Genomic DNA, 25,214 nt, shown 5'->3' on the forward strand with positions numbered 1-25,214 from the left:
TTCCGTCTTGCTCCCTCTTCCTGTCCCCCTCCCCATCCCTTTCCCCCTCTCTCTGACCACACACTCTCCTGTCACACCAGCATGTAGTTAGGCCATTTGACTCTCACTTGATGGAATAATCATACTGATCCCCAAGTTATAGTATCTATCTGACTTAGGGGGGTTGTTTGTTTTGTTCCCCTGGCTGCTTTTATTTTATAATTTCCTGAGGACCAAAGAGACCCAAAAAGTAATAACTCTAAGTGTTTATCCTTAGTTAATAAGGAACTCAGGAAGAGAGATTAGGTTTTTGTTTGTGGTAAGTGACACCTGTTAAATACAAGGGTTTATTTTTATGTTTTCTTAACTACAAGTTAAACTGGTTGTGTCGCTTGCTCAGTAGACAGTTTTATACTGGTTTGAAGTACAACGGTCCCTCCTCCTCCTGGACTTTGACCGACCAAACCCAGCTGTTACCTAACTCACACTTACGTCTTCAGTGACTGAAGAACTGAAAGAAAAATAGTCTTTTGGTTTTTACTAAAACTGGGTAGGCACACATGGTTTGTTTAAACTTTCAAAATGTCTGGCAATTTTTGTATAATTCTACTTTTGTTGGTGACCCCAGGAGAAGCGAAGAAGTCATTTCTCAGTTTTCTGAATATACAAAATACAGAAACGCTGTCCTTTACAAAGACGGAAGAAAACATCGTTGTAAGGTCCAGCTATAAAGACAAACAGCCTCACTCCAGCTACCTGCTCGTGAAGTTAGGGGATCCTAAAGTGCTGCAGGTGGTGAATGTGACCAAGACCTCCCTGGGTGTCACAGACTTTACCGTCAACCTGAAGACTTTCCCAGGGGAGACCAATGTGACCCTGCAGCTCTGGGAGTCTGAAGGTAGGCAAACAACACTCATCGACGAGCTAAAGAATGTCAGAGTGAGAGTGTTCACACAGACGGACGACAGCCTCCTCCAGGCACCAATCCATGTCGATAGCTCCATCTTCCTGCTTGTCTTATTGATGATCCTTTTAAATAAATGTGCCTTTGGCTGCAAGATTGACTTCCAGGTGCTTCAAACAGTGTGGAAGAGACCTTTGCCAATACTTCTTGGAGCGGTTATACAGTTTTTTCTTATGCCATTCTGTGGCTTTCTCTTGTCTCAGATTTTGGGCTTGCCTAAGGGACAGGCTTTTGGATTTGTAATGACCTGCACATGCCCAGGAGGAGGTGGGGGCTATCTCTTTGCTCTCCTTCTGGAAGGGGATGTCACTTTGGCCATTTTGATGACTTGCACATCAACGTCCCTGGCCCTCATCATGATGCCTGTCAACTCATATTTTTACAGTCGGCTGCTGGGCTTAGCAGGTGCTTTCCACGTCCCTGTCTTAAAGATTGTGTCTACTCTTCTTTTCATACTTATGCCAATGTCGACTGGTGTCATCATTAAACACAAAATGCCTGCGAAAGCACTCTGTCTAGAGAGAGTAGTGCGGCCTCTGAGTTTGACTTTAATGTTCGTGGGCATCTACTTGGCTTTCAGGATGGGACTAGTGTTTCTGAGATTGGCTAACGTAGAGGTGTATCTTTTGGGGCTTCTGGTTCCTGCACTGGGCCTTTTGTTTGGCTATTCCTTGGCTAAAGTCTACTTGCTGCCTCTTCCTGTTTGCAAAACGGTTGCTCTCGAAACTGGGATGTTGAATAGTTTCTTAGCTCTGGCCATCATTCAGCTTTCCTTTTCCCAGCCCAAGGCACATGAAGCCTCTGTAGCCCCCTTTACAGTAGCCATGTGTTCCAGCTGTGAAATGTTACTGCTCCTTCTGGTCTACAAGGCTAAGAGAAGGCCATCCCTTAGCACAGAATATGAAAAAACTCCTCTAGTTTAAAATGTACAGCAGGTGCACTATAGTCACCTTCAAGCTGGTTAAAAGCTTGACATGGGAGGTGAGGAGATTATTTCTTCTAGTACCCGTATGTGTATGCTTTATATGTGTGTGTGTAACATACAGATGCGTATAACATGTTACATATGTGCACGTGTATGTGTTTGTGTGTGTATTATACATTACCCTAACCTAGCCTAATCCAAATGGTTTAACATTTTCCTGTCAGTGTTCTTGCCTATAGTGTTTTGGGCTGATATAACCAAATCTGTTCTTTCTTATGTCACTAAGTCCAGTGTACAAAAACCATGATTTACAAAAGACCTGATGGTGTGGTGGTGGATGTCTATCCTGATCAAAAAAGAGTGGTTACCTCCCTGGAGCATTTGACTTTTCAACAGAAATGCCCGTTCAGAGGCTCAAACTATAAATGCATTTACATAACACCAACCTATTGAGGTGCCTCTAAATGACCACCGTTTGCCAACCAAAGGCCAGGCTGCTCCCTTCTGGCTGTGCTTGATGGCACCGAGAATGTGTCATGTCAGCTTTCAAATCTGTAAAACACAGACGTCCACATAGGTTTAAGACACAGGTTAACCCGACATGTGCTTTATGGGGTAGCGTTATGCATCATTAAATGTATTAAACCAAATAAGGATTAAGTTACCCAAATACCTTGCTCTGAAGAGCAAGAGGGATGCCAGGCAGTGGGACTGCTATGAGTTTGAACCTAGCTTAGTCTAGTGAGTGAGTTCCAGGAGAGCCTACCTCGATTAATCAAACAGTAAACAAACGCAGAAAGTATTGATGGACCAGGTTTTAAATTTTGATTTTAGTTTTAAGTTTGTAGCTCTGAGGAATGATAAGTCTACTCCACTATGCATAGAATAACAATTCTATGATGATAATAATAATATATATTCTAATGATCTGGAACCTGTTAACACTACAGAGAATGTTAGCTATTTTGACCAGTGTTTGCAGCTCCTACCTTAGTTCCATCAATCATGAAACCATACTGAATAACATGGAGATAGGCTCTACTCCTGAGTAGCTCACCTGGCTTATGGAGACTCCACCATTTTAATCTCACTCAATAATTCTCCAGTGAGCTTTGGGACACCACATAGGTTTTAGCATTTGCTTAAGTGAGTGGAACAGAGCCCCTCCCACCCCAGTGTATATGTGTGTGTGTGTGCAGTCACGCACATGAGTGTACATGTTTGTGTGTGCATAGAGTTTTCTTCTTGTCATGTATGGAGGTCTCTATAGACATCAGAGCCACCTCCACACACTCAGCAACAGGGTTTTGTATTGTGTGACACCAGCCTGCAGTCAGTGCTGCTGTAACGGAATCAGAACATCAGACTCCTTTGTGCACTTGGCTTTCAGCAGGCACTTGGCAGGAGAATGGACTGTGCTGACTTACCTGACTATAGCACGGAAGAAGCAGCAGAGGCTGCAATGAGCCCCATGGAGTCCTGCTCATCTGATGGAGGAAGCTATCGATCATTTAATGTAAAGACATCTGATTCCTGGTCCCTCATCTGTCCTGCTTTGCAATGTCAGGGGAGGCACTTTCACTCATACAGCATGCATTTGATAAGATTTTTATTTTCAAACAACTGATAATAGAGGACCCCAAAACCAAGTTCTTGAAGGCCTTTTGTGGAAGAGCAAACAACCATGAGTATGTGATAGACTCGCACATCAGTGTCTTAAGGCAGCAGGCTTCAGGAGAGTAGACTCATTTTGTCTTTGTGGGTTTATCAATCCGATTTGCTGTCCCTGCCACTCATCTCTGAGACATGTTTCATGTCGTTGATAATTTCTTGTCTTGATTCCTGAGAACCAATCACTTCACAAGTAATAATGCAAGGACATTGTGGTCCTCTTGTGGGTAGGTCATCTGGATAGAGTTCCACTTAAAAGTAACATACCTACCATGGTACTGTTCCACGTGAGGAAACATTTTAAGAACCACAAACTAGCCTTTGTTGGTCATCCAGAGCAACTGGTTGAGCCATGAAGATTCTCTGTGGATTTTGGAGTCAGGGTGCTATGCTCTTGTTGTGTGAGTTTGGGACAAATCCCGACTTCTCCAAGCTTCGGTTTCCTCATCTGTATCGTGCAGGGACTCTTCATGAAACCGTTTTAACACTTATGTTTAAGCACGTAAGAGCACAAGTGCTGTCTGGTGTGGTGGCAGGTGCCTGTAGTCCGAAAGTGAAGGCAGGATACTCAAAGACTTCAGAAGCCAACCTATGCTACTTAATGGAACACTGCTAAAAATCGATGCCTCGGAAAGCGGCTCAACGACAGGGTGCTTGTATAGTATTTACAAAGCCTACAGCTTCATCCTTCGTACTGAGGGCTGCAGGTGCAGAGAGCAACTGCCTGCAGCAGTCAAGTCCACAACAAACAACCTGTATCTAAGTGAATTATGGAGAAGAGAGTTGGTGCAAAAAATAAAAATAAAAATCTCCTTTAGGCTTACAGGTTTAACAAATGAGAGTGCCCAATGACAGTCACAATTCCAATTTATCTGTAGCCGAAGAGCAGAATGGGAAATGGGAAAATATAAACTAATAAAGAAATTTAACTAATATATAATTTATATATATATAATCTAACTAATATATAATATAATATATATTTAATTTAACTAATATATAACATATATAATATAAACTAATAAAAAAATAAACTAATAAAGACAAAAGTGGAGATTTGTAAACAGGGGATTCTTAGAGAAGAAAGGGTATGCAGGAGAATGCCAGAACACGGTAATTCAACCGGACCAGCCCTTACAAAGGCAAATTCGGCCCGGCTCACACCTCCAGACTGAGCGAAGACATGAAGGCGGGGTTTTAATGGGGCGGGACTTCCTGTCGGAGCAATCCCCGTTACCTCCGGAAGAGCCGAAGAACCGAGCCCTCGGACGCCGGCGGTTGAGCATCGATCGCGGTGCGCTCGCGCGAGGTGAGTCGGTTCTGTCCCTGCCTTCCGTGCAGCGTTATTCGGTGGCCGAGGCGGGGGGCTGTGGCGGGCTGCAGACAAGCTCTCCCCATGCTGGGCCGGGGCGCCTGCCGGGCCCTCCTCCGGGCGGTGCTCTCCGTAGCGCTCCGGAAACAGCCGAGCGGGTTCGCCAGGCGGTCCTCGATCTCTGAGGTTCTGTGTCGCAGAATGAGCCCGACTCTACCCAAGCCCTCAGGGCTCTACACGGCAAGTTCCCTGGCTCACGAATTTACAGGGTTAGGGGTGAACAAGACCAGGTCCGGTGATGTCCTGCGTCGGGAGCGGGGCCTGTACAGGATAGAAACAATTTTAAGTCTGTATGATTTTGTTCCCAAAGTGAGGGTGATATAATATGACCCCGGTGAAAACAAGTCTTGAAGCAAAGGTCTTTGAAACAAAAGGGTTTATTGAACCATTAATATATAACAGCTAGGAAATGGACCAAGACTTGGGGCACATTTTGTAAACTACCAGCAGCCTCTGATGAGCTAACGCAATAATTGGATTTCAAGGCACAGGCTTTTTAAGTCTCCATTCTTGCCCCCCACCATGCTCCACAAAACCCGAACAAACCCCAGAGAACTGTTACCTAATTAACTTCCCTTGTCTCTTCCCTCTTCTGGACCTCTACATTTTAGGGCACCTCAGAAATTTTTATTTATCAGCCTCCTTTCCTCAAGGAATATTAGAACTCAAGCCATTCACACTTTACCTTGTGACAACATGAACAGAACACCTCCTGAGTGGCTTGAGGAAGCAAGTGGTGAGGAGGCAAGCCCAGCCCAAGAATGTCCAGTTGTGACAGATGAGAAGAGAGCAGTAAGAACAAGTGTGACCAAGTTTGGAAAGCATTCTTGAAGAGCTGTAAGGAGTTTATTCTATAACTCAGAGCACCTTTTATATGCTTGCTTGGATGCTTGGATCACAGGAAAAGGCGCTTAGGCATGAGGGCAAATGTCTGTAATCCCGCCAGCATTCTGAAGACTAAACCAGGATGGTCAAAGCTTGAAGCCCACCTTATATCAATAAGAAGGAAGATGAAGCCGCAGCCAGCAGCATCTGGTTGTGTCAGTCTGCTCTGTGTCCCTGCGCTTCTCCGTGTACCTGAGGGTAGAGATTTCAGACACTCTTACAGAGGAAGCACAGGGTGTGACTTGTCCTGGGAAACAGGCAGAGCAGCCACCTTTCCTGGGCATGACCACTTCCATGCTTCCCTGGGCTAGGAGCCCACGTTAGTGTTAGTGTTGTCAAGCCTGGGGTGAGTCTGGAGAGGTCAACAGAAAGCTGTCTAGCCACTTGCTCACGCTTCCCCTGCCTGAAGTCTAGGAGGTCAATGGCACCTTTGCTTTTAGACCGAGTTTTCTTCTCTCAGAACGTTGTAAGGGAAAGCAGGGAACTTTCCCATCAGAATTGAGCATTCGTTCTGTAAAATCTGCTCATATAATACGGGGCAAAGTACTTGTAATCTGTGACCCTTAGAATCTTCACCTTTATCTTATTTAATTCCATGTGCAAAGCACTGAACTCCCTGGAGTTGAGTTAACACAGGCAGCCCTTGTTCCTTTGTCTTTAAAAGTGCTTTGATTCCAGCCTTCCCACGTTCTTTATCTTGCTCCCCACCCACTCCTACACCTACCCGTTAGACCATGTCTTAACCTCATCTGAGCTTGACCTAAGCTTCGGGGGCATCCCCACGCTACCCCACCCCCACACTATGATATAGTATAGCTACAACCCAAAATGTGATATTGTGTGGTCACTTGGGAGACAACTTCATAGAGCATTGTTTGCTATGATAATAACTTCTGTTAAGTTGGTATAATAATAGCTCATGCCTGTAATCGCAGTGCTTGGAAAGTACAGACAGGGGGTCAGGAGTTCAAGGTCATCCTTCGCTTTGAGACTAGCCTGGGCTATGAGACTGGCCTGGGCTGTGAGACACTGACTCAAAACAACACTAATAACAAAAAGGTTTTACTATGAGGTGAAATATATAATATTTCAAAATGATTTTTTTACCAGGACTATATGTGGGGAAAAATTGAATTATCAACCAGGGAAAGGGTGAATCAAAATCAAACTGTTGCTAATTGAGATGCTGTGTAAGTGAATGCCTGCATGGTTCGTAACTGTTTTGTGCTGATCTCTGTTGGCTGTGTTTAGATAATGGCAGACCCTTGGCAGGAATGCATGGACTATGCAGTAATCCTCGCAAGACAAGCTGGAGAGGTATGAACTACCGTCTGGGTGCCATAGTGTGTGGTGTGTAGATATTACAGTGCAGTCTTGGTCAACAAAGCATGCTTTGAGTAATCTACATGTGCAGTTTTATTAAACTGTAAATACAGTGAAAATGACTGATTTCTTGTGTGCGTGTGTGAGGCTGGGGGTGGAGCCTAGGCCTGTGCTAATCTGAGGAAACCATGGGCATGGCGCTTCCAGCTGGATGTTTCAGTTTGTAGTGTTAACCTGTGCCACGACGGTCATGAATCTAAAATAAGATAGGAAATTACATAATATTTCTCTAAAGTGTTTTGTTTCGTAGACATTTTTGAAAGAAAACATTTAAGAACATGTTAAGAGTGGTTGAATGCTTGAAGTTATTTTTGTGATTGACTTTCTTGTTTGGTTTAAATTACTTACATCTTTTTTTACTTGCTTACCCAAAACTTCTTTTTAGATGATTCGTGAAGCTTTAAAAAATGAGATGGATGTCATGATTAAAAGTTCTCCAGCCGATTTGGTAACAGTTACTGACCAAAAAGTTGAAAAAATGCTCATGTCTTCTATAAAGGAAAAGTATCCATGTCACAGGTACCTCTTCTGCACGCTACAGTGATAAAGCCAGGTCCAGGGTGGGATAGCCTACGTGTGAGGCAAATATCTGTAGATCCAGAACTGTAATAGGTGACTCTGACTTGCAAAGGAGCTCAGTTTGAGGGTGTGGGGCTGCTCAGGCCAAGATGACGGAAGGAAGACCCCTGTGGGTGACATCTGGGCCTCTTTGGATAGTGTGTGTGTGGTCTTGGTCCTGACTGATGGCTTGGCTGTTTCCGACTAATCTTTTATATATTTTTACCTCATTGGTTAAGATTCCAAATCCTGCCAGGAGCCCCTGTGCTGACTTAGGGTGATTGCCTGTCCTGTGGTTGTAGGGTCAGGAGAGGGGTCTTTGAGAAGATAGTGTGGATAGTGGAAGAAGCTTCTACTGCCGTCAGCCCAGCTGGAGAGCTCGGTTAAACTCCCTGCGCTGCAGGTTCCGTGTGTGTGAGAGAAGTGCCAGCGTTAGGAGGGTCTGTAGACAATCCTAAATCAGACCCACAGTTAGCAAAAACATTGTTGTCAGCCAGGCAAGATGTCAGATGCCCCTAATTGTAGCACTCAGGAGAAGGAGCTAGGAGGCACGGCATATGTAGCCAGCCAGGCTGCACGGTGACACTCAGCGTCAGGAAACTGCAGGCTTGAAATGAGGTCAGCGGTAGAGCACTCTTTGCGGGTGCAAGTCCCCAGAACTCAAGAAATTAAAAGCCATCCTTTGAAAGGCTTATGCTACAGTCTGTTATGTTTTCCTCCCTGTGACATTGGCCACTGTCAGTCTTTTAGTCGATGAGATGGGAAAATATTTAAAGTTGTGACTGAACATAGGCTTAGAAATAAGAGAGAAAGGAAAAAGAGGACAACTATGTATTAAAGAGTTCAATGTCAAACAATAAAAAGTAGAAAAAAGAGAGCAGGCGAGAAGAAAACCAGGGAACTCAGACACCATTTATAAAATTGACTGTGACAGTTGTACACAGGCATTTCAGCGGGTGCTGTATATTCTCGGTAATTTACCAACTCTTCTGTTATGTACTGCCCTCTGAAGTCATTCCACATGGCAGACTAGTGTTTCCCAGTTGGCTTGGCTGTGTGGGCCTGGCTGAGCTGTCTGGGAGTTCTCGTCAGTGGGTCACCAAGGCCCCAGTAGGACTGAGGGACCCTTTACCTCTGTAGCTGCTGGCAACTCCAGCTCCCTGTGGGCCATCTGCTGGCAGTGTCCCCGTTCCTCACTTCTGCGTCATTCTCAGAGCTGCTTGGAAGCTGGCCTCTTCTAGGATCGGGAGGGAGGAACAGTGTGAACATTGGAAACTACCAGACCGGTAACAAAGCTGCACAACCCGGTCCTGCTGTATTCTTTGGACTAGAAGTCAGTTCACACTCAACGAAGTGATGTATGCGCTCTGCCTCTTGCTAGGATCTAGAGAATGTGTGGTCTTTTAGTATTTAAGTTTGCTTGATTTTAAGGCAGTCTCACTCTTGGCTAGGCCAGCCTGATTCTTGCCTCCTGTACCTCCCGAGTGCTGGGATTATGGCCTGTGCAGCCTCACCCTCCCCGCGCTTAGTTTTAAGATGGCTGTGTTTTCTTATTTTCTCATTTTAAGAATGACCTCTGCAGATGTGTATGTTTCCCCTGCATTTATGCCAGTGTTGCATTTAGAATATAGGACTCGGTACTGCTTTACACACCTTTGCTCTGAGGCAAACAGAGCTTCGTCGTGTTTGTTATTATTATCCTCTCTCTCTTTCTAGCAGAGCAACAACCTAACAGAGCAATAGTCTAGACTTGGCTTGTGCTTCATGGTAGCCCCTGGAGCTTAAAGTCCTGAATCTGAGTTAGATGTTAGATGTTAGATGGAGTTTGTGTTTCCTGCTTTCAGCTTCATTGGTGAAGAGTCTGTGGCAGCTGGGGACAAGACGGTCTTCACAGAGCAGCCCACGTGGGTCATTGACCCTATTGATGGAACGACTAACTTTGTGCATCGGTATGCATTGAATTTTAGTGTGATTCCTGTTGTGTGTTCACTGGGTGAGTCTCTGTTCAAGGCTTCCTTCTTTGAAGAAGCTGTGTATGAGATGGGTGGTGGGTTAAGTGTATTGTGCAGATCTTTTCTAAGAGGTGGAGCAAGGGACCAAATGGTAGAGAATGGACTTGGGACGTGATGTGCCTGCTCACTGTTGTTTTTCTGTCTGTGAAGACCATACAAAAATGACAGAGTAACATGGGCCCTCTGGACCAGTAAAGAAGTTGCTAAGTTCACTGGTGAGATGTTCTCTGTGTGCAGTGAGCTCACTCAGAGAGAAACAGGGATGCTAAAGGGCGTGGCATTAGGATCTGCACACAAATCTGAGATTTGAATCCCGCAGCTTGTTTATTGCCTTTGTGACATTAGACAAGCTACTCTTTTGAAAACCTTGGTTTTAAAAATACTTAAGGCCAGTCATGACTGGAGAGCTGGCTCGGGGTTAAAAGCACTGGCTGCTCTTCCATAGGATCCAGGTTCAATTCCCAGCTCACACATGGCCTCTCACAGCCGTTTGTAACTCCAGATCTGGGAGATCCAATGCCCTCTTCCACAGTCCCTGCATGAACATGGTGCATACACATGAAGGGAAAATAAAGGTTAAAAGAATGTGTAAGATTCTAGTTTTATAGTGTTCTCGCTTTCTTTCTGTTGCTGTGATAAATGATGACCACAAGCAGCCTGGGAAGGACAGGGCTGATTTTATTTCAGTCTTTACAGCATGACATTGAGGGCAGCCAAGACAGGAACTCAGGGCAGGAGCTTGATGCACAACCCATGGAGCACTGCTCACTGGACACGGAGCACTGCTCACTGGCATGCTTCCCCTGGCTCACTCTGCTCCAGTTCTTCTATAACCCAGACCTGCCTGCCCTGGATGGCACCACCCACAGTGGCTAGCTTTCTTACCTCAGTTGGTAATTAAGACAGTGCCTCACAGACATTCCCACAAGCCAAATCCTCACCTGAGATTTCCTCTTCTCAGATAGGTCTAGGTTGTTTCAAGTTCACAAAAACTATGGCACCAGGTATAAGCGTATAATGTTAGCACTTGGGAGGTAGAGGCAGGGGGATCATGGATTTGAGGCCAGCTTGGGCTACGTATTGAGCTCTCCAGGGAAGCTTAAACTACTAGTAATATCTTAAAGAAAGAAAAAAGATGTATAAAATGGCCACATATTTTTTTAGACTTATTTATTTATTATATGAAAGTACACTGTAGATGTCTTCAGACACACCAGAAGAAGGCATCAGATCTCATTACAGATGGTTGTGAACCACCATGTGGTTGCTGGGATTTGAACTCAGGACCTTTGGAAAAGCATTTGCTGCTCTTAACCGCTGAGCCATCTCTCTAGCTGTAATGGTACCTGTTTCATAGAATTATTTTTTGGTGGGCTTCACGGAGTTGTTCACTTTCATAAGAAGTTAGTATAGTACCTGACATGGTAAGGATCAGTGATCTTGTAGCCGTGTGTGTGTGTGTGTGTGTGTGTGTGTGTGTTTGTGTGTGTGTCTGTGTGTGTGTTTGTGTGTCTGTGTCTGTGTGTCTGTGTCTGTGTGTGTGTTTGTATGTGTGTGTGTTTGTGTGTGTGTGTGTGTTTGTGTGTCTGTGTCTGTGTGTGTCTGTGTGTGTGTTTGTGTGTTTGTGTGTGTTTGTGTGTGTGTGTCTGTGTTTGTGTGTGTGTGTTTGTGTGTGCGTGTGTGTGTTGATGGAGCTTCGTCCTTCCATCCATATTCCATCTTATAAAAATTGGTTTGAAAACAATTGGATACATACTTGTTGAAATTCAATTCTGTCTTGGTTAGTTTGTGGATTTTGTCTCTTTTTTTTCAGGTTTCCCTTTGTAGCTGTTTCAATTGGCTTCCTTGTGAATAAAGAGGTATGTCTTAAATATACTTTGCTTTCCTTCTCTGAGAAAGAGTTCATCTTTTGTATTTGGTTTGTGCCACCTGTAAACGTTTGCTTCAAGGCTGGGGACATGTTTACGCACATTCCCAGTGGATAAGGCTTGTTTCCTGAGAAGCCAGCGTTGGAAAAGGAAAGTGAACGCAGGGAGGAGACAGGTCCCTGTCATCCTCCTGACACACACAGCCATGTCACGAATTAGTGTGGCTTTACAGTTCCTCAGATGAAGTGGGACATTGCTAAGCATGTGTCAGGGGCCGAAGGATGGCTGGAAATGTGGCATGTACTTAGGAACATAGACATAAGTGAATGAATACATGCGAAACCCAGTAGAATAAGATCTGTAATCACTGCCGTCCCTTTTGTTGGTTCCCTGCTGTTTGGCTATTTGGCCGCTGTATTCAAGGAGCTTGAGTGCTGCATTTTGTCAGTAGGAACATAGCACTTAGACATTTCTGAAATAAAAGCCCAAGGCGAAGTGGTAGCATGTTCACCTAGCGGATGTAAACCCTAGCAACCCAGTTGAATCCCTAGCAACACAAACACATATAAAACATAGGTCACAGGCTGTACTGGTCACTTGGCATACCACCTGGTCCTAAATAAGCCTTTAACATAGTCAGCCTAAGCAGTCGAGTGCTCTCTGCTTTTGAATCCTTAGTTTCAATTCTCAGGCAGCAAAAAAGTACTGGAAGGAAAAGAAGGATCCATGGGTGCATGGATGGCAGGAACCCAGGAGGACACAGTGTACATCGTAGAAAACTCAAAAAGCCCTGTGTATCTGAGCGAGGAGAGGGACACATTCTCCCCGCCTAGACTTGAGTGGGAGCCAAGGATGGAGCCCTGATGACCTACCGTGTTTGGGCAGTAGCTCCCCACAGTTCAGCTGTTGGAATCTATCTTACAAATAAAATAGATTTTCTTGCTGCTTTGTTCATAAAGTGATACCAGTTAATGGAAGAATACCCAGGTTTGCTAAGAGACTTGCTTTCCTCTGCAGATGGAGTTTGGAATTGTGTACAGCTGTGTGGAAGATAAGATGTACACCGGCAGGAAAGGGAAAGGCGCCTTTTGTAACGGTCAGAAGCTTCAGGTCTCACAGCAGGAAGGTGAGTTTGTCTTCCAGTGCTGACACCACCTTTGGGTTAGCAAGTATTGGCTGACTCGAGATTGTCTGATTTCCTTCTTGCCCACTCTGACCCCAGTTTTTAGCATGGTGGTTGGGGCAGAAAAGCAGATACCATTGAGCAAGTGCACCCCAGAATGTCAGCAGGAGTGGGCGTGGCTGTGGGCACCCAGGCCTCGGTTCCAACAGCTCACATCTTAGTGCTTCAGTTACACCACCTCAGACTTCTTAGCATTTCTTGATCCCATTATTGGCCAGTAAACCATAAATAACGCATGTCAACGCTGAGATCAGTTGGACATGGTGCCATCTTCCTGGAATGCCAACACTCAGAAGGTGGAGGCAGAGGGATCAGGAGTTTGAGGCTAGCCTGGGTAAAGCAAGTTCTAGGGCAGTCTATGCTCCCAACAAAGAAAATCACCTGAGAATCCTTAACAAGGATACACATGGTTTCTCAGTCTCTATATGAGGGTCAAATCCCTCCTATAAAATGATGTATTTGCTTATAACCTGTCCACATACCCTTGCTTTCTCTGTCTCTAGGTTAGTTATGGCTACAGTGTCAATGCTTTATAAATTGTCTACTCTCTGGCCTTTAAACTTGCAAACAGTCTTGATTTTGGGATCTTCACAGACTTTCATAAACTAGTCAGCAAACCTACCTACCTACCTACCTACCTTCCTTCCTTCCTTCCTTTCCCTCTGGCTTTGATTTCCTTTTAATCAGGGTCTCACTGTAGCTCTTGCCTGGAACTAGCTATGTAGACCAGCTTGGCCTTGAACTGAGAGGTGCCCTGCCTCTGTCTTCTGAGTGATTAGATTAAAGATGCACAGCACTATGTCCAGCCCTAACCTTTCTCTTAAAGGTTTCATTTGAGGGCATATTTTTTGTTCATTTCCTTTGTTGTTTATTTTTAAAAATGATTTATTATTATGTTTTAATTGCAGTCTTGTGTCAAACACCACACCTATTTTTCAAGTATTTTAACATTTGAAGATTGGGAAAAAATTAGATAAAGTAGGAAAGAGGATTAAATGTCCCCTTTTATCCTGAATTGTGTGATTTGCTGTCCTAGAGTTTTGGTTGGTGAGGGCTAGTGGTTTATTTGAAATAGCGGTTTTTTCCAGACATTACCAAATCACTCTTGGTGACCGAGTTGGGCTCGTCCAGAAAGCCAGAGACTTTACGGATCATTCTCTCCAACATGGAAAAGCTGTGCTCCATTCCCATCCATGGGTAAGGCCTCTCCTTCCCACCCAGACTTCAAGAGGATTTAACTTAAAGGGATTCATTGTTATTTTTCTCTGTGTGGGAGTGGGTTGGGGCGTTTGTGTGAGGCTAGAGTTGACCTTGGGAATCTTTGTTTGAGATGAATTCTGTTTTGATTTGATTTTTCCAGCAGAGTTTTGCTATGTATCTGAGGCAGGCCTCAGGTTCATAGTACTACTGCCTTGTCTCCCCTGTGCCTCAGTGTCCCTCTGCCTTAGCCTCCTCGGGGGGTGGACTTAGAGGTCTGTGCCACAGTTCCTAACGTCCTCAGCTTTATTTTAAGTATTTCTCTCAGATAAAACAGAATATGGTATCAATTTATAAGTCAATTTGTGAATGTTTCTTAATAGATATAATTGTTAATATATTAATACTTCTGTTTTGTATTACAGCACAGTAATTTTTTTGGTTTTTGTTTTTCCTTTGAGACAGAGTTTCTCTGTGTAGCCTTGGCTGTCCTGGAACTCACTTTGTAGACCAGGCTGGCCTCGAACTCAGAAATCCACCTGCCTCTGCCTCCCAAGTGCTGGGATTAAAGGCATGTGCCACCACGCCTGGCCAGTACAATAATTTTATGTTGTGCTGTCTGTATTATTTGTAGTTACTGTGTTTATTTCATGAGTTCTTTGTTTTTGAATTTTTGTGTTTATAAATGCTTATATTTTTAGCAGATTTTTTATTAAATCTTTCTATAATGTTCTGATATGTATATGTTCATATATGCATATGTATGTGTATGTATATCTGTGGCACAGGCTGGCCTGGAACTTGAGAGCCTCCTGCCTTAGCCTGTTGATCAAGCGTTAGTGTTGCATGTTTTACACCCGTAACACTGCTCTCCAACCTCAGAGTCCCTCAGTAATGACAGGATGTAGGAGAGGATATGCCAGAAGTGAAGGCGTATGTTGGTACTGCCGCCTCCTTAGGCAGCCGAGGCAGGAGGATTGCTTGATTCCAGAAGTTAGGGTTTAGTCTAGAAAACACAGTGAGCCCCTAGCTGAAAACGCTTTGTTTGTCTTTGAAGCAAGTGTATATCTTAGAGGTTTTAGGAAAAGCTAGCAGTTTGATGTTCCTAAATTTAATACAGGTATTGGTTACATAAGTAGCATTTTTCTGACCTTTATTATGGTTGTTTCAGTAAAAATAATCCTTAAAAAGCCACTGAAGCAAAGATGGTAGAGCATACCTGTAACCTTGGCCCGTGGAGGCTGGACAAGAAGATTGTAGAGAATAGTTCAAGGACAGCCTGGCTACACAAGAAGAGCTGTCCCAAATGAACAAGAAGCCATGGGGAAGCCAGGCTCTGTAGCACTTGTCGGTCGGTCATGCCAGGTACAGACCAAGCCGAGTCAGGAAGACTGGGTGTTTTGGCCAGCCTGGGCTACACAGTGAGAACTCATGAATAACAAGAGAATTCGCTACCTTTTTTCTCCTGAAAATAACCATCAAGGATAGACTTTGATAATACTTGAAGGATCATCTAATGTAGGCTTGTTTTATGGATGAGTTCAGAGGTTCAGGCACATGAAGTAGCTACAGGAGATGTGCTGATGGAGATACAGCTACAGCCCTGGCTTCCCGGTCATTCTCTTTCTTTAATAGTTAATGTGCCTTTTAGGAGTTAAGACGTCCCAAGAACATTTGACGTGGTACAAACTGATTTGTGAATCCGTGGTCTGTGCAGTGATGAGTAAGGTGGATGAGAGTCTCTGTCACCTAGAGTCTCTGTCACCTAGCTGCTGAACCTCCCAGAACACGGAGCTCCTGAGGCCCAAGGAATAATGTCCTTGAGGCAAGAACAGGTACTTCTTAAAAGCTGCTGCTGCGGTTGGCTGTTTAAAGTTTGGACTTTAACCATGGCAGTAAAATGGCTACAGAATAGCTTCCGGTGCTTTATACTCTAGCCTTTTATTTTGCTATTAGCTGAAGGAAAAACATGGTGTTTTGGTTTTGGTTGAAAGAGGAAGGAAAGTGTTCCCAAGGAGAAGAGCTTTCGTGCTCAGCCGAGTGAGTTGTCCCTGACATTTCAGAATTGCTCATACAGAGCACCATGAGACAGCAGGTATGAGGCAAAGTCAGTAATAATTAACCAGTTGCATAGTTTGGGGGACTTAATGCAGAGGTGTCCAACATTCTGAGATTGACCCAAGAAGATTCACACTTAAGAACTGCACACCCAAGTTACAAAATAATCACATGTAGTCTCATTGTTTCCCTTAAGTCTACAGTTTTGTGTAAGTCCAAATTGGACAGGCCTAGTAAAGAACAGATTTATATAAACATGGTGCTCTTTACTAATACATCATCTTTGTAAGCATTGCACTGTGCCCTAAAGTAAGGCACCCCTCCCTCTCTTCAGTGTGAAAGTTTGAAGCAAAGCCGGAACCAGCCAAGCATGAGAACAGACCCAGATCTTTGATGTGTAGTGCAAGCTCTCTTCACTCTCAGGCATACTTGGACTCTGGAAGGATCAGGTGAAATTCCAGTTCAGAATCTGGGTCCCTGCCTTCATTGCTTGCTAGCAGAGTAGAGCACCCCAGAGGTCAGTAGAAGTCTCCCTGTAGAGATGCCTATTTGAAGGGTTCTGAGTGGCAGAGCACAAGAGCTTACTTGTGAGCAGCCTCAGTCATTCTTTCTAGAACTTGAGCTCTCAAGTACCCCATGTCCCGTATCTCACGTAAGAAGTAGGGAGATAGACTTTCTTGGGTTTGGTTTCAGTTTGCTCCCTTTCAGGCAGGGTCTTACTGTATAGCCTGGGATAGTGTCAGATTTACAGTTCTGGGATTGTCAGCATTACCGTCCTGCTCGCTGTGCCTTTCTCCATAAGCTAAAACTTGTCATGTGGAGTTAAGTAGATGGGCTGTTCTTGCTAGTGCTTCATTTGATACGACACAAAAATATAAGTTGTGAAACACATCTCAATCAAGGATGTTTTATTGGGGCAGGGTGGCAGGGGTGGGGGGAGTAAAGAAAGTGCTGATGTGACCTCTCCATTGTATAGTTAAGGTTTCTGTTCTTGATACAAGAGAAAGAACAGCCAAGGACATCTGGGGGAGTCCGGAACAGAGAGAAAGAAGAAGATGAGTGTGGCCAGGGTGGGGAAGGAAGCTGGGGTGAATAGTGATAGGAGACATGGAGAACAGAGCTTAGCGAGAACAAGAAGATAGCAAGGGGTGGGGGCAGCGATAAGAGCACAGAGCCAGATTCCTGGTGAGGAGAGCGAGTAGTAGTAGAGGGACGGCCAGGAGTCTAGTGGGAAGGCTCTGAAGTGTATATCTAACGAGTACGTTGGTGGGGACTGAGGGATCCTGGAAACTGGTACTGGCTTTGATACATAGCTACAGGTATGTGTCAATGGTGCCATGTGTCTCTTCTGCACAGGTAAGGGAAATGATGCCTTTTGGCAGATGGGAACTGGTTTTACAAGTTCCCGAGGAATTGTGGTTTTTGTCTAACCACCTGACTTCCTGTAGTCCAGGTCAAGCTGGGCCTACGCTCAGTTGTGGAGTCAGTGGGTTTGCCCTTTTGGGGGGATGTGGGACACCCTTTGAAGCTGGCTGGTGCCCTGTCATTCCTTTCCTTTTTAACACGTTGGCTTTGTGAAAGATGGTGTGCAGTCATTGTTTTTTAGATAAAGGGAATATATATATATATATATATATATATATATATATATATATATATATATATAATTCATTAATTTTCCTGTACTTTTGAAAAATATATTTTGAGGGAATGGATCTCTGCCTTATTTCCAGAGATTTAAGTATTTGACACTGAAAGAGTTTAAAGCAGATACAGTGGTACGCACGCACTGTAGCTTCAACATTAGAGGGGCTGAAGTAGGAAAACAGAGCTCCAGCCCAGTCTGCAGCATTTAGTGAAACCCATCTCAACAACAACAAGAAACGAGAAGTAAACAAATACATAGAAATGTTATAGGAAATTTGAGTGCATTGTTTGAAAGTAACTTGCAGACATTCTGTTCCCCTGCTCCTTGGCTCCTTTTTGTTGAGGTTGCTGCCGGGTGATTAATTTTTAGACAAGGTCTAATTCTGCCCAAGCTGACCTCGAGCTCTTGGTCCTCCTGGCTAGCCTTTCAAATGTGGGGTTGCAGGTGTGAGACACCACCCCTAGCCTCCCCATTCTGCCTATACTCGGTATTCATTAACATAACCACAGCCAACACAAGTGCCCATGGTTTCTCCGTATTTTTTCTTGAACTCATGAGCTTCCTGCTTTGGCCTCCTGAGTGCTGAGTTTAACGTTTGTACTGCCAAACACGGCTTGATTGTCGTCGCTCGTCTGTTTCCTGTAAGGTGGCTTCAGAGTCTTTTATTCTGTTATGTGCTTGACGCTTTCGAGCATTTTAAGGCTCCTATTAATTGTAGAAAACAATAACATTTTTAAAAATTAAAGACCAAATGTTCCTGCAGAACCCAGGTAGCCTGTGTGGTGTCAAGCAGGAGGTTTTCCAACTACTGCCCAGTAAGTAATGTGGTGTTTTCTACACCGACTACTCACACAGTACTGTCTGTGTGAAATAAAGACACTGGAGTTCTGGGGTCCAGGCACAAGAGCCTACACAAGAATCCTCCTCCTTCTTTGTTTGTCCTGGGGTGGTGGTGGTGATGGTGGTGGTGGTGGTGGTTGTAGTTGTTCTTGTTTGAAACCACAATGATACAGTGTACTCCAGGCTATCCTAGAACCCACCATCTTTTGCTTCGGCCTCTTGAACACTGTGATTACAGGTGTGTGTGTGTGACCACATTTGGCTTGCATTGGGGTGTTTTTGTTTGTTTTTTTTCTCTTAAAGTTTTTATTGTCATGTTTATCTTATTAAATGATTGCTTTGTGAAAAATTCATGAATTACATAGGATGTAGTGATTAGAGTTTTTAAAAAAATATTCATATTTTATGTGTATGAGTGTGTGCTTGCACATATGTGCGTACCACATAAGTACGGGGACTGCAGAAGATAGAAGAGGGCATGAAATGCCCTGGGACTCCATCATGTGAACCATCATATCCTTGCAAGAGCGGCAAGTGCTTTACCAGCCCTGACATTAAATGTTAGATACTTCATTTGAAAATTGGAGACCGCTTTCACTCTCAGTTGTTCTCAAGATGAAGGAAAACAGGCTTGGTCGGTATTGGAAATGAAATGACCTTAGAGAGGGAGAAATATTTCTTTTGAGAGTATTTTATTCCTCCGATCTTGTTTACCATGCTAGAATCCGGAGTGTTGGAACAGCTGCTGTTAATATGTGCCTTGTGGCAACGGGAGGAGCAGATGCCTATTATGAGATGGGAATCCACTGCTGGGACATGGCGGGAGCTGGCATCATTGTCACCGAGGCAGGCGGAGTGCTCATGGATGTCACGGGTGAGATCATGCCACCACAAAGCATGCAGGGCTCTCTCCTTGATGTGTGTGAGTCTCTGCAAAATCAGACGTTAGCAGATGGAGACGGTGGTGTGGCTAGTGCGACTACAGAGTGAGCATTGCTTGAGAATTCCTTCATGCCTTCATCGTGAATAGCGAGAGCTCCTGAGAGGCCTGGAGAACTCCGCACCACCCCTGAGGCTTGGACCATGAACTCTGGACAGGACCATAGTGATAGTGAAAAATGGGCTCTGTCCTCCCAACTATTTGGCTCTGGCCTGGGTCAGTTAAATATTAACTCTGAGCAGAAGGTGAAATTAAGGAGAATAAACTGGGGTTCAGAGAGTTCAGAAACCATGAGATATAGCACACTGAAACAGGAAGTGGGAAAAAAAGCAGTGTGGCAGTGCGTGGGGTAAGTGTAACTGTCTCGCACATGTGACAGTGCATGGTGTGAGTGTGACTGTCTCACACCTGTGACAGTGTGTGGGGTGAGTGTGACTGTCCTCAGACATCAGAGAGATGAAGTAGAAGAGCGCCCACAAGAAACAGAGGACCTGCATGTCCAATTGGAGATCGCCAGCATTGGCCTTTACTCAGAAAAGATGCTTCTGTTCTGGAGGCTGAGAGCTGACCTGGGGGGGGGGGGGGGGGGGAGGGGTGAAGCCTTTTTTTTTTTTTTTTTTTTTTTAAAGAAAATTTGAGCATTGCCAGAGGATATAACTGTGTACTATCGTTTCTGGTGATTGTTTTTGTTCAGGTATAACTTTTCTATATTTGATTTGATTTCAGGTGGACCATTCGATCTGATGTCTCGGAGAATAATTGCCGCAAATAGTATAACATTAGCCAAAAGAATAGCCAAAGAAATTGAGATAATACCTTTGCAAAGAGACGACGAAAGCTAGTCACAGAGAACAGTGTCCAGCTCCAGTGTCATCTTTGCTGTCCCTGGGATGTGTCAGATGGATGGGGTCACTGATTTAAACTGAACTTTGAGGTCCTGATTCTAAAATGGAAACTTTTTTTTTACAGATGACATATTCAAAATTAGATGGATTATCTGATTATTGAAAGAAAATTTGCATGTAGTAATATTCTTGGGGAAAATATACAAAAAGTATACTTAATGAACTAGCCATTGAAATTGTCCCTAGTCCTTATGATCCCCTTGAACTTAATATAGTGTTCATATGCATAATTCTCAATTACAAAGTTTTCTTTTTGTAAGTGGCTTTCTCTATGTTCCAAAAGCCATATTTGATTAAGTCTAAAGGCTGTAACAAGCTGGCTCTCCCTGTGCAGAGGGCCTTTGTGTTTTATTAATCACTGTAAGATAGTGCCTGGCACAGTGCCTGTCAGACAGTAGGCAGTCTGAAGTCCACACCTCACAATGCCTGCTCGAAGCTGCAGCTGCTGCTTCTAATGTGTCACAGTAAGATAACCACCCCTGTTGCTTCGTGTTTCGAGGTAGAAGTTACCTCACTGTCCTTTTTATATTTCATATTGCTATGCCATTTCACAGGATCGTGCTGCCAGAGACGACTGCCTCTAGTGGACGTCTCTGCAGTTAGTACACTGCTGTATGTTGTAGGTTCTGCTTAAAGCTCCCGTGCTGAAGAGATTTTCACAGACATCTCCCATGTACCTGGTATAGTTAGTGGCAGTGCTATGTTTTACAAAATGCAGCATTCTCATTCAGATCCACACTCTGGTGCTGGCTGTGCTGACCTGTGTACTGTGGCGTTAATGGTGGACTTTTTGATTTCCTTGCAAACTTACTGAATTTCATCACTGCTAACTCTAGATACTCTCTCTATAAGGTCTTGGGCCTCTCAAACTCAAGAAAATTTAATGGCTCCTATTCCGTTGTTAAAGGGTTAATTCATTGTCTAGCCCTTGGCATATGAACAGATGTTTTGTTCTTAGTATGTTTGACCCTTGCATTTGATACAATGAAGTGTTTTTGTAAGTTTCAAGGCAGTTATCTTGATTTGGGGGGATTTAATATATTAAATCTATATAATACTCTGATCTGGGCACTGTAATGACTATATTTGTGCTGTTAATTACATGTATTTAGAACATCACGTACCATGTAAATTCTATTACTAGACAGGTTGCTTTGCAATTAAATGTACTTTAGTTAAGACGTAGGAATACCATTTCATTTCATTGTATTCACTTGTGTATCCCAGGCTGGCCTCAGAACTGTCGCATAGCTGAGGATGAACTTGAACTTGTGACGGTTCTGCCTTTCTCTCTTAAGTTCTGGGATGCAGAGAAGATGGCCATAGCCACCACACACAGTTTCTGTGGTGCTGGAGACTGCACAGGGCCACACGCGTACTTGTTAGCGGAAGCACTCTGCTGTCTGAGCTGCACTCCAGCCCATGAATACATGTGGAACTAAAGGTGTAATTAATGATATCAAAGTTAATAGTCTCACCCTTTTTAGGGGTTTTGAGTTTAGTTACAGATATTTGAAGCTAATATTGGTTATGAATATTCACTTTTTGCATATAGATTTTCCCACTATAGATAAACACTTAATACTTTCCCTATCTGTTTGTATCTTTGTATGCTAAGTGCAGGTGAGTATTATCTGGCTAAACATTGCATCGGTGTGGAGAAAAGATGATCAGAAAGTCAGTTACTCCAAATAATTGGAAACTCCTTCCTTATGTAGCAGAACCTCTCACCCTCGCCGTAGCCCAGCGTTTATCTCGTGTTCCCGTTTTCCGAGGCTTCTTCCCGGGTCTCCTGAGGACCTTTGACTCTCACATTGATGATCCTTTGTTATGAAAATATGTTAAAGTTTGCGTGATGCCGCTTGAGGCTCTGTGTAAGGAGATCTATAAGCTTATGTGCAAGCCACTGGTTGTAGGACTAAGTCTAGTTCATGTTCCTATAAGAATGAGCAGCAGAACTCTGATGTCTCTGGAGGTATGGTGGATACCCCTGTGTGTGTAAGCGGCAGTGCACGGGATAGCTCTGCACATGCGCGCCACCTGCTCAGCGTAAGGAGGGGTCGGAGATCGGATCCTGCTAAGGAAGCTGTGGAAGAACTCTGCACAGAACAACTCTAAAGTGTTAATGAGAAAAAGTTGTATTTGTGTATGTATGGGGTCAGGCGCATGTGTGCATCACTGTGCCTGTGGCTTCCCTACCAAGCCATTCCTCCAGCTTGAAGATCTTATAAGTGCCATGTCTACTCATGCTTTGGAAGTCTTGGTGGTGTTTAGATATAATGCCTTCCTGATCAAAATCCTGATGGTATCTGGAGGAGGAAGATGTCGGCTTTCTGTCCCATTGACAGTTTGAGGGGATTAATAAGAAATGTGTTGCTTTGGTTCAGCTTGGAGTTATAATGTCATTGGTTGTCCCTGTGGCTTTGTCCTGTGGCAAGACTGTGCATCATGGGTGTCTTATAGTTTACAATGACCTCACGTAGGCCCCCCTTTTTCTCTGTCTCCCCAAACTATCACCCTAAAGCCTTTTTGATTATTTAGGGTTTGGGGTGTTTGTTTGTTTGTTTGAGTCGTGGTTTTGCTATGTAGTCCAGGCTGGCCTAGAAGTCTTCCTATATCTGCCTCTATACTGCTTACAGTATAGGAATGTACTACTGCAGTGGCTGGGCCAGCCCTTTACCACATGGGCCTTTGGGCATTAGCCAATTTTCAAACTATGAAAAGAAGTAAAGCTAGAAATGAACAACTAACACGGAATGGCAGAGAGCCCTAAGTAGCTAAAAGCATCAGAAAGCAGAAGGGAAAGTTAGAATCTGACTGTTCACCAGGTAGGAACCCAGTGCCGTAGTTAAAGCAGTGGCGTTTGCCCAAGGCCACGCAAGCAGCTCTGCGAGGTAAAGAGTCCGGGTAGACAGGCTGCTCTTTGCTGTGAGTGGCAGAGTTGGCTGCCCCCCACGGCAGGAGACATACTGACCCCATCCCGTCAGGTTCTCAGATCAAGTTGTAGAATTGGAATCGGACAGAAAGGAGGAGGCCACACAGATGAGTCAGTGAGTAAAGGTGCTCGTCTTCAAGTCTGACAACCTGAGGTTGATCCCTGGGGTTCACGAGGTAGAAGGGAAAACCTGACAGCTGGAAGCTATCCATCGATCTAAACTTGTACCATGGTTTGTGGAATGTTTTTTATTTTAAAGTAAAAGTTTCTGAAAGATAGCATGTTTTTCTCACTTTGGTCAAAAAAAAAACTTGGTCAGTAGTGCACATTCAGTCAACCTAAAGAAAAGTGGATAAACTTCATAACTTCATGACCACATCACAATTTCAGAAGGTGAGGCGTCCATGGGCCCATAACCCCGACACTCAGGAGATGCAGGGAGGAGGGTCACCAGTCTCAAAAAAAAGAAAAGCTCGTGAAGTTTGCTCTACAAATACCTGTACATTAGAAATTGTCTGTATAAAAGCTCACAGGACAGTGCATTTGCAAATGTAAGCAAATATATATATATATATATATATATATATATATATATATATATATTTTTGGTTTTTCGAGACAGGGTTTCTCTGTGTAGCCCTGGCTGTCCTGGCACTCACTTTGTAGACCAGGCTGGCCTCGAACTCAGAAATCCGCCTGCCTCTGCCTCCCGAGTGCTGGGATTAAAGGCGTGCGCCACCACGCCCGGCTGCAAATATATTCTTAAAACAAGCAAACATAACCTACTTGGTACAGACATTCACTCCAGAAATGACATGAAAACAATACCCCACCACCAGAACGGCTAAAACTGAAGCTCGGAAAAGGCATACACCATAAGTCACCTGGAAGGTAGCACAGGTGGATCCATCAGGAAGTATCCAATCAGATCATGTCCTAGGTCCCAGTCTCCGCCCCTCTGCCTCACAGACACATACCTCAGATACCTACCCTGCGTGGCCAAAGTTGCTTTACATGTAAAACAGTCTTGAGAGTCTACCAACAGAATGGCTTTAAAGGGGGTAGAAGAGTCCATTGTGAGTACTATACAGCACTGAAAAAGCAGGGGCAGAGGTGTGTGGGGGTTGATAGTTACACAGCCTGGCTCAGTCACTCCTTCTGAAAGGCATACCCTTTCTGAAATTGCCAGTGATGACCTAATTTAAAGAAGAGAAATTACAGCTGCTTTTAAGGTGATCTACATTCTGCCCCCATGTTTTCAGAATCACCTTGAAAATGTACTGTCTGCTTCTCTGTTTCTTTTTCGCCTTTCTTACCATGGCCTGATACCATCCCTAGGGTGCACCCTCGATCCTCTTGTTTCCAGCCAAGGGAGTCATACATGTCTGTGGATTTGACCTTCACACCCTTACTATGGACTCTTGAGTCGCCATGTTTACCTCCTGGAAGTTCACCCTCCGGGGCTCCCCTCCAGAAGGTCCTCTCGTTTAGTTGTTTCTTGTGTACTGGGTTTTCTCAGCTTCATGCCAGGCTGTATGTTCTCCCTCCCCACTTTCAGACTGGAACCAGTTTATTCCATCGTTACTTTCCCAAAGTCTACTTTCCAGCTGTCATTGGCACATGTCCATGGAAATTCCCGTCACACTCCACAGCCACACATAACACCACTTCCTGGACACTTCGGTCATCACTCCACCCGCCCAAACCAGTTGACTCTCCATAAGTCTTCCATGATTATAAAGACACCTATACACCACAGTGGCTCTTTTTCTTCTGGGCACTACCCCTAGCACGCAGGCTGTGCCTACATTTCCCACTCGTAGGTAGTGCATCTGTCTGTAAGAAGTCATAAAAACAGCAGACCCAGGAAGGATAAATATAATTTGCACGA

The 25,214-nt window shown here is 44.2% G+C and overlaps 2 protein-coding genes across 3 annotated transcripts; both read left to right on the plus strand.

The window, feature by feature from the left end:
- Positions 1 to 403: 403 nt before the first annotated feature.
- On the plus strand, positions 404 to 4,375 carry Slc10a5 (solute carrier family 10 member 5). The gene has a single exon (XM_021158182.3). The coding sequence runs from the start codon at positions 562 to 564 to the stop codon at positions 1,864 to 1,866; it is 1,305 nt and encodes a 434-aa protein (XP_021013841.1). The 5' UTR covers positions 404 to 561; the 3' UTR covers positions 1,867 to 4,375.
- A 235-nt stretch (positions 4,376 to 4,610) lies between these two features.
- Positions 4,611 to 23,601, plus strand: Impa1 (inositol monophosphatase 1). 2 transcript variants are annotated; one of them, XM_021157720.3, is made up of 9 exons: positions 4,611 to 4,848; positions 7,048 to 7,113; positions 7,565 to 7,698; positions 9,582 to 9,686; positions 11,563 to 11,608; positions 12,635 to 12,743; positions 13,889 to 13,997; positions 19,266 to 19,417; positions 20,210 to 23,601. In XM_021157720.3, the coding sequence occupies exons 2-9, from the start codon at positions 7,051 to 7,053 to the stop codon at positions 20,323 to 20,325; spliced, it is 834 nt and encodes a 277-aa protein (XP_021013379.1). In that variant the 5' UTR covers positions 4,611 to 4,848; positions 7,048 to 7,050; the 3' UTR covers positions 20,326 to 23,601. The 2 variants fall into 2 exon arrangements, with proteins under 2 accessions (XP_021013379.1, XP_021013377.1); XM_021157718.3 differs by lacking the exon at positions 4,611 to 4,848 and adding an exon at positions 4,897 to 5,091.
- Positions 23,602 to 25,214: the final 1,613 nt, after the last annotated feature.

Source organism: Mus caroli, unplaced genomic scaffold, assembly GCF_978045245.1.
Source record: "Mus caroli unplaced genomic scaffold, Mus_caroli_1 scaffold_3, whole genome shotgun sequence".
Lineage (NCBI taxonomy): Eukaryota > Metazoa > Chordata > Mammalia > Rodentia > Muridae > Mus > Mus caroli.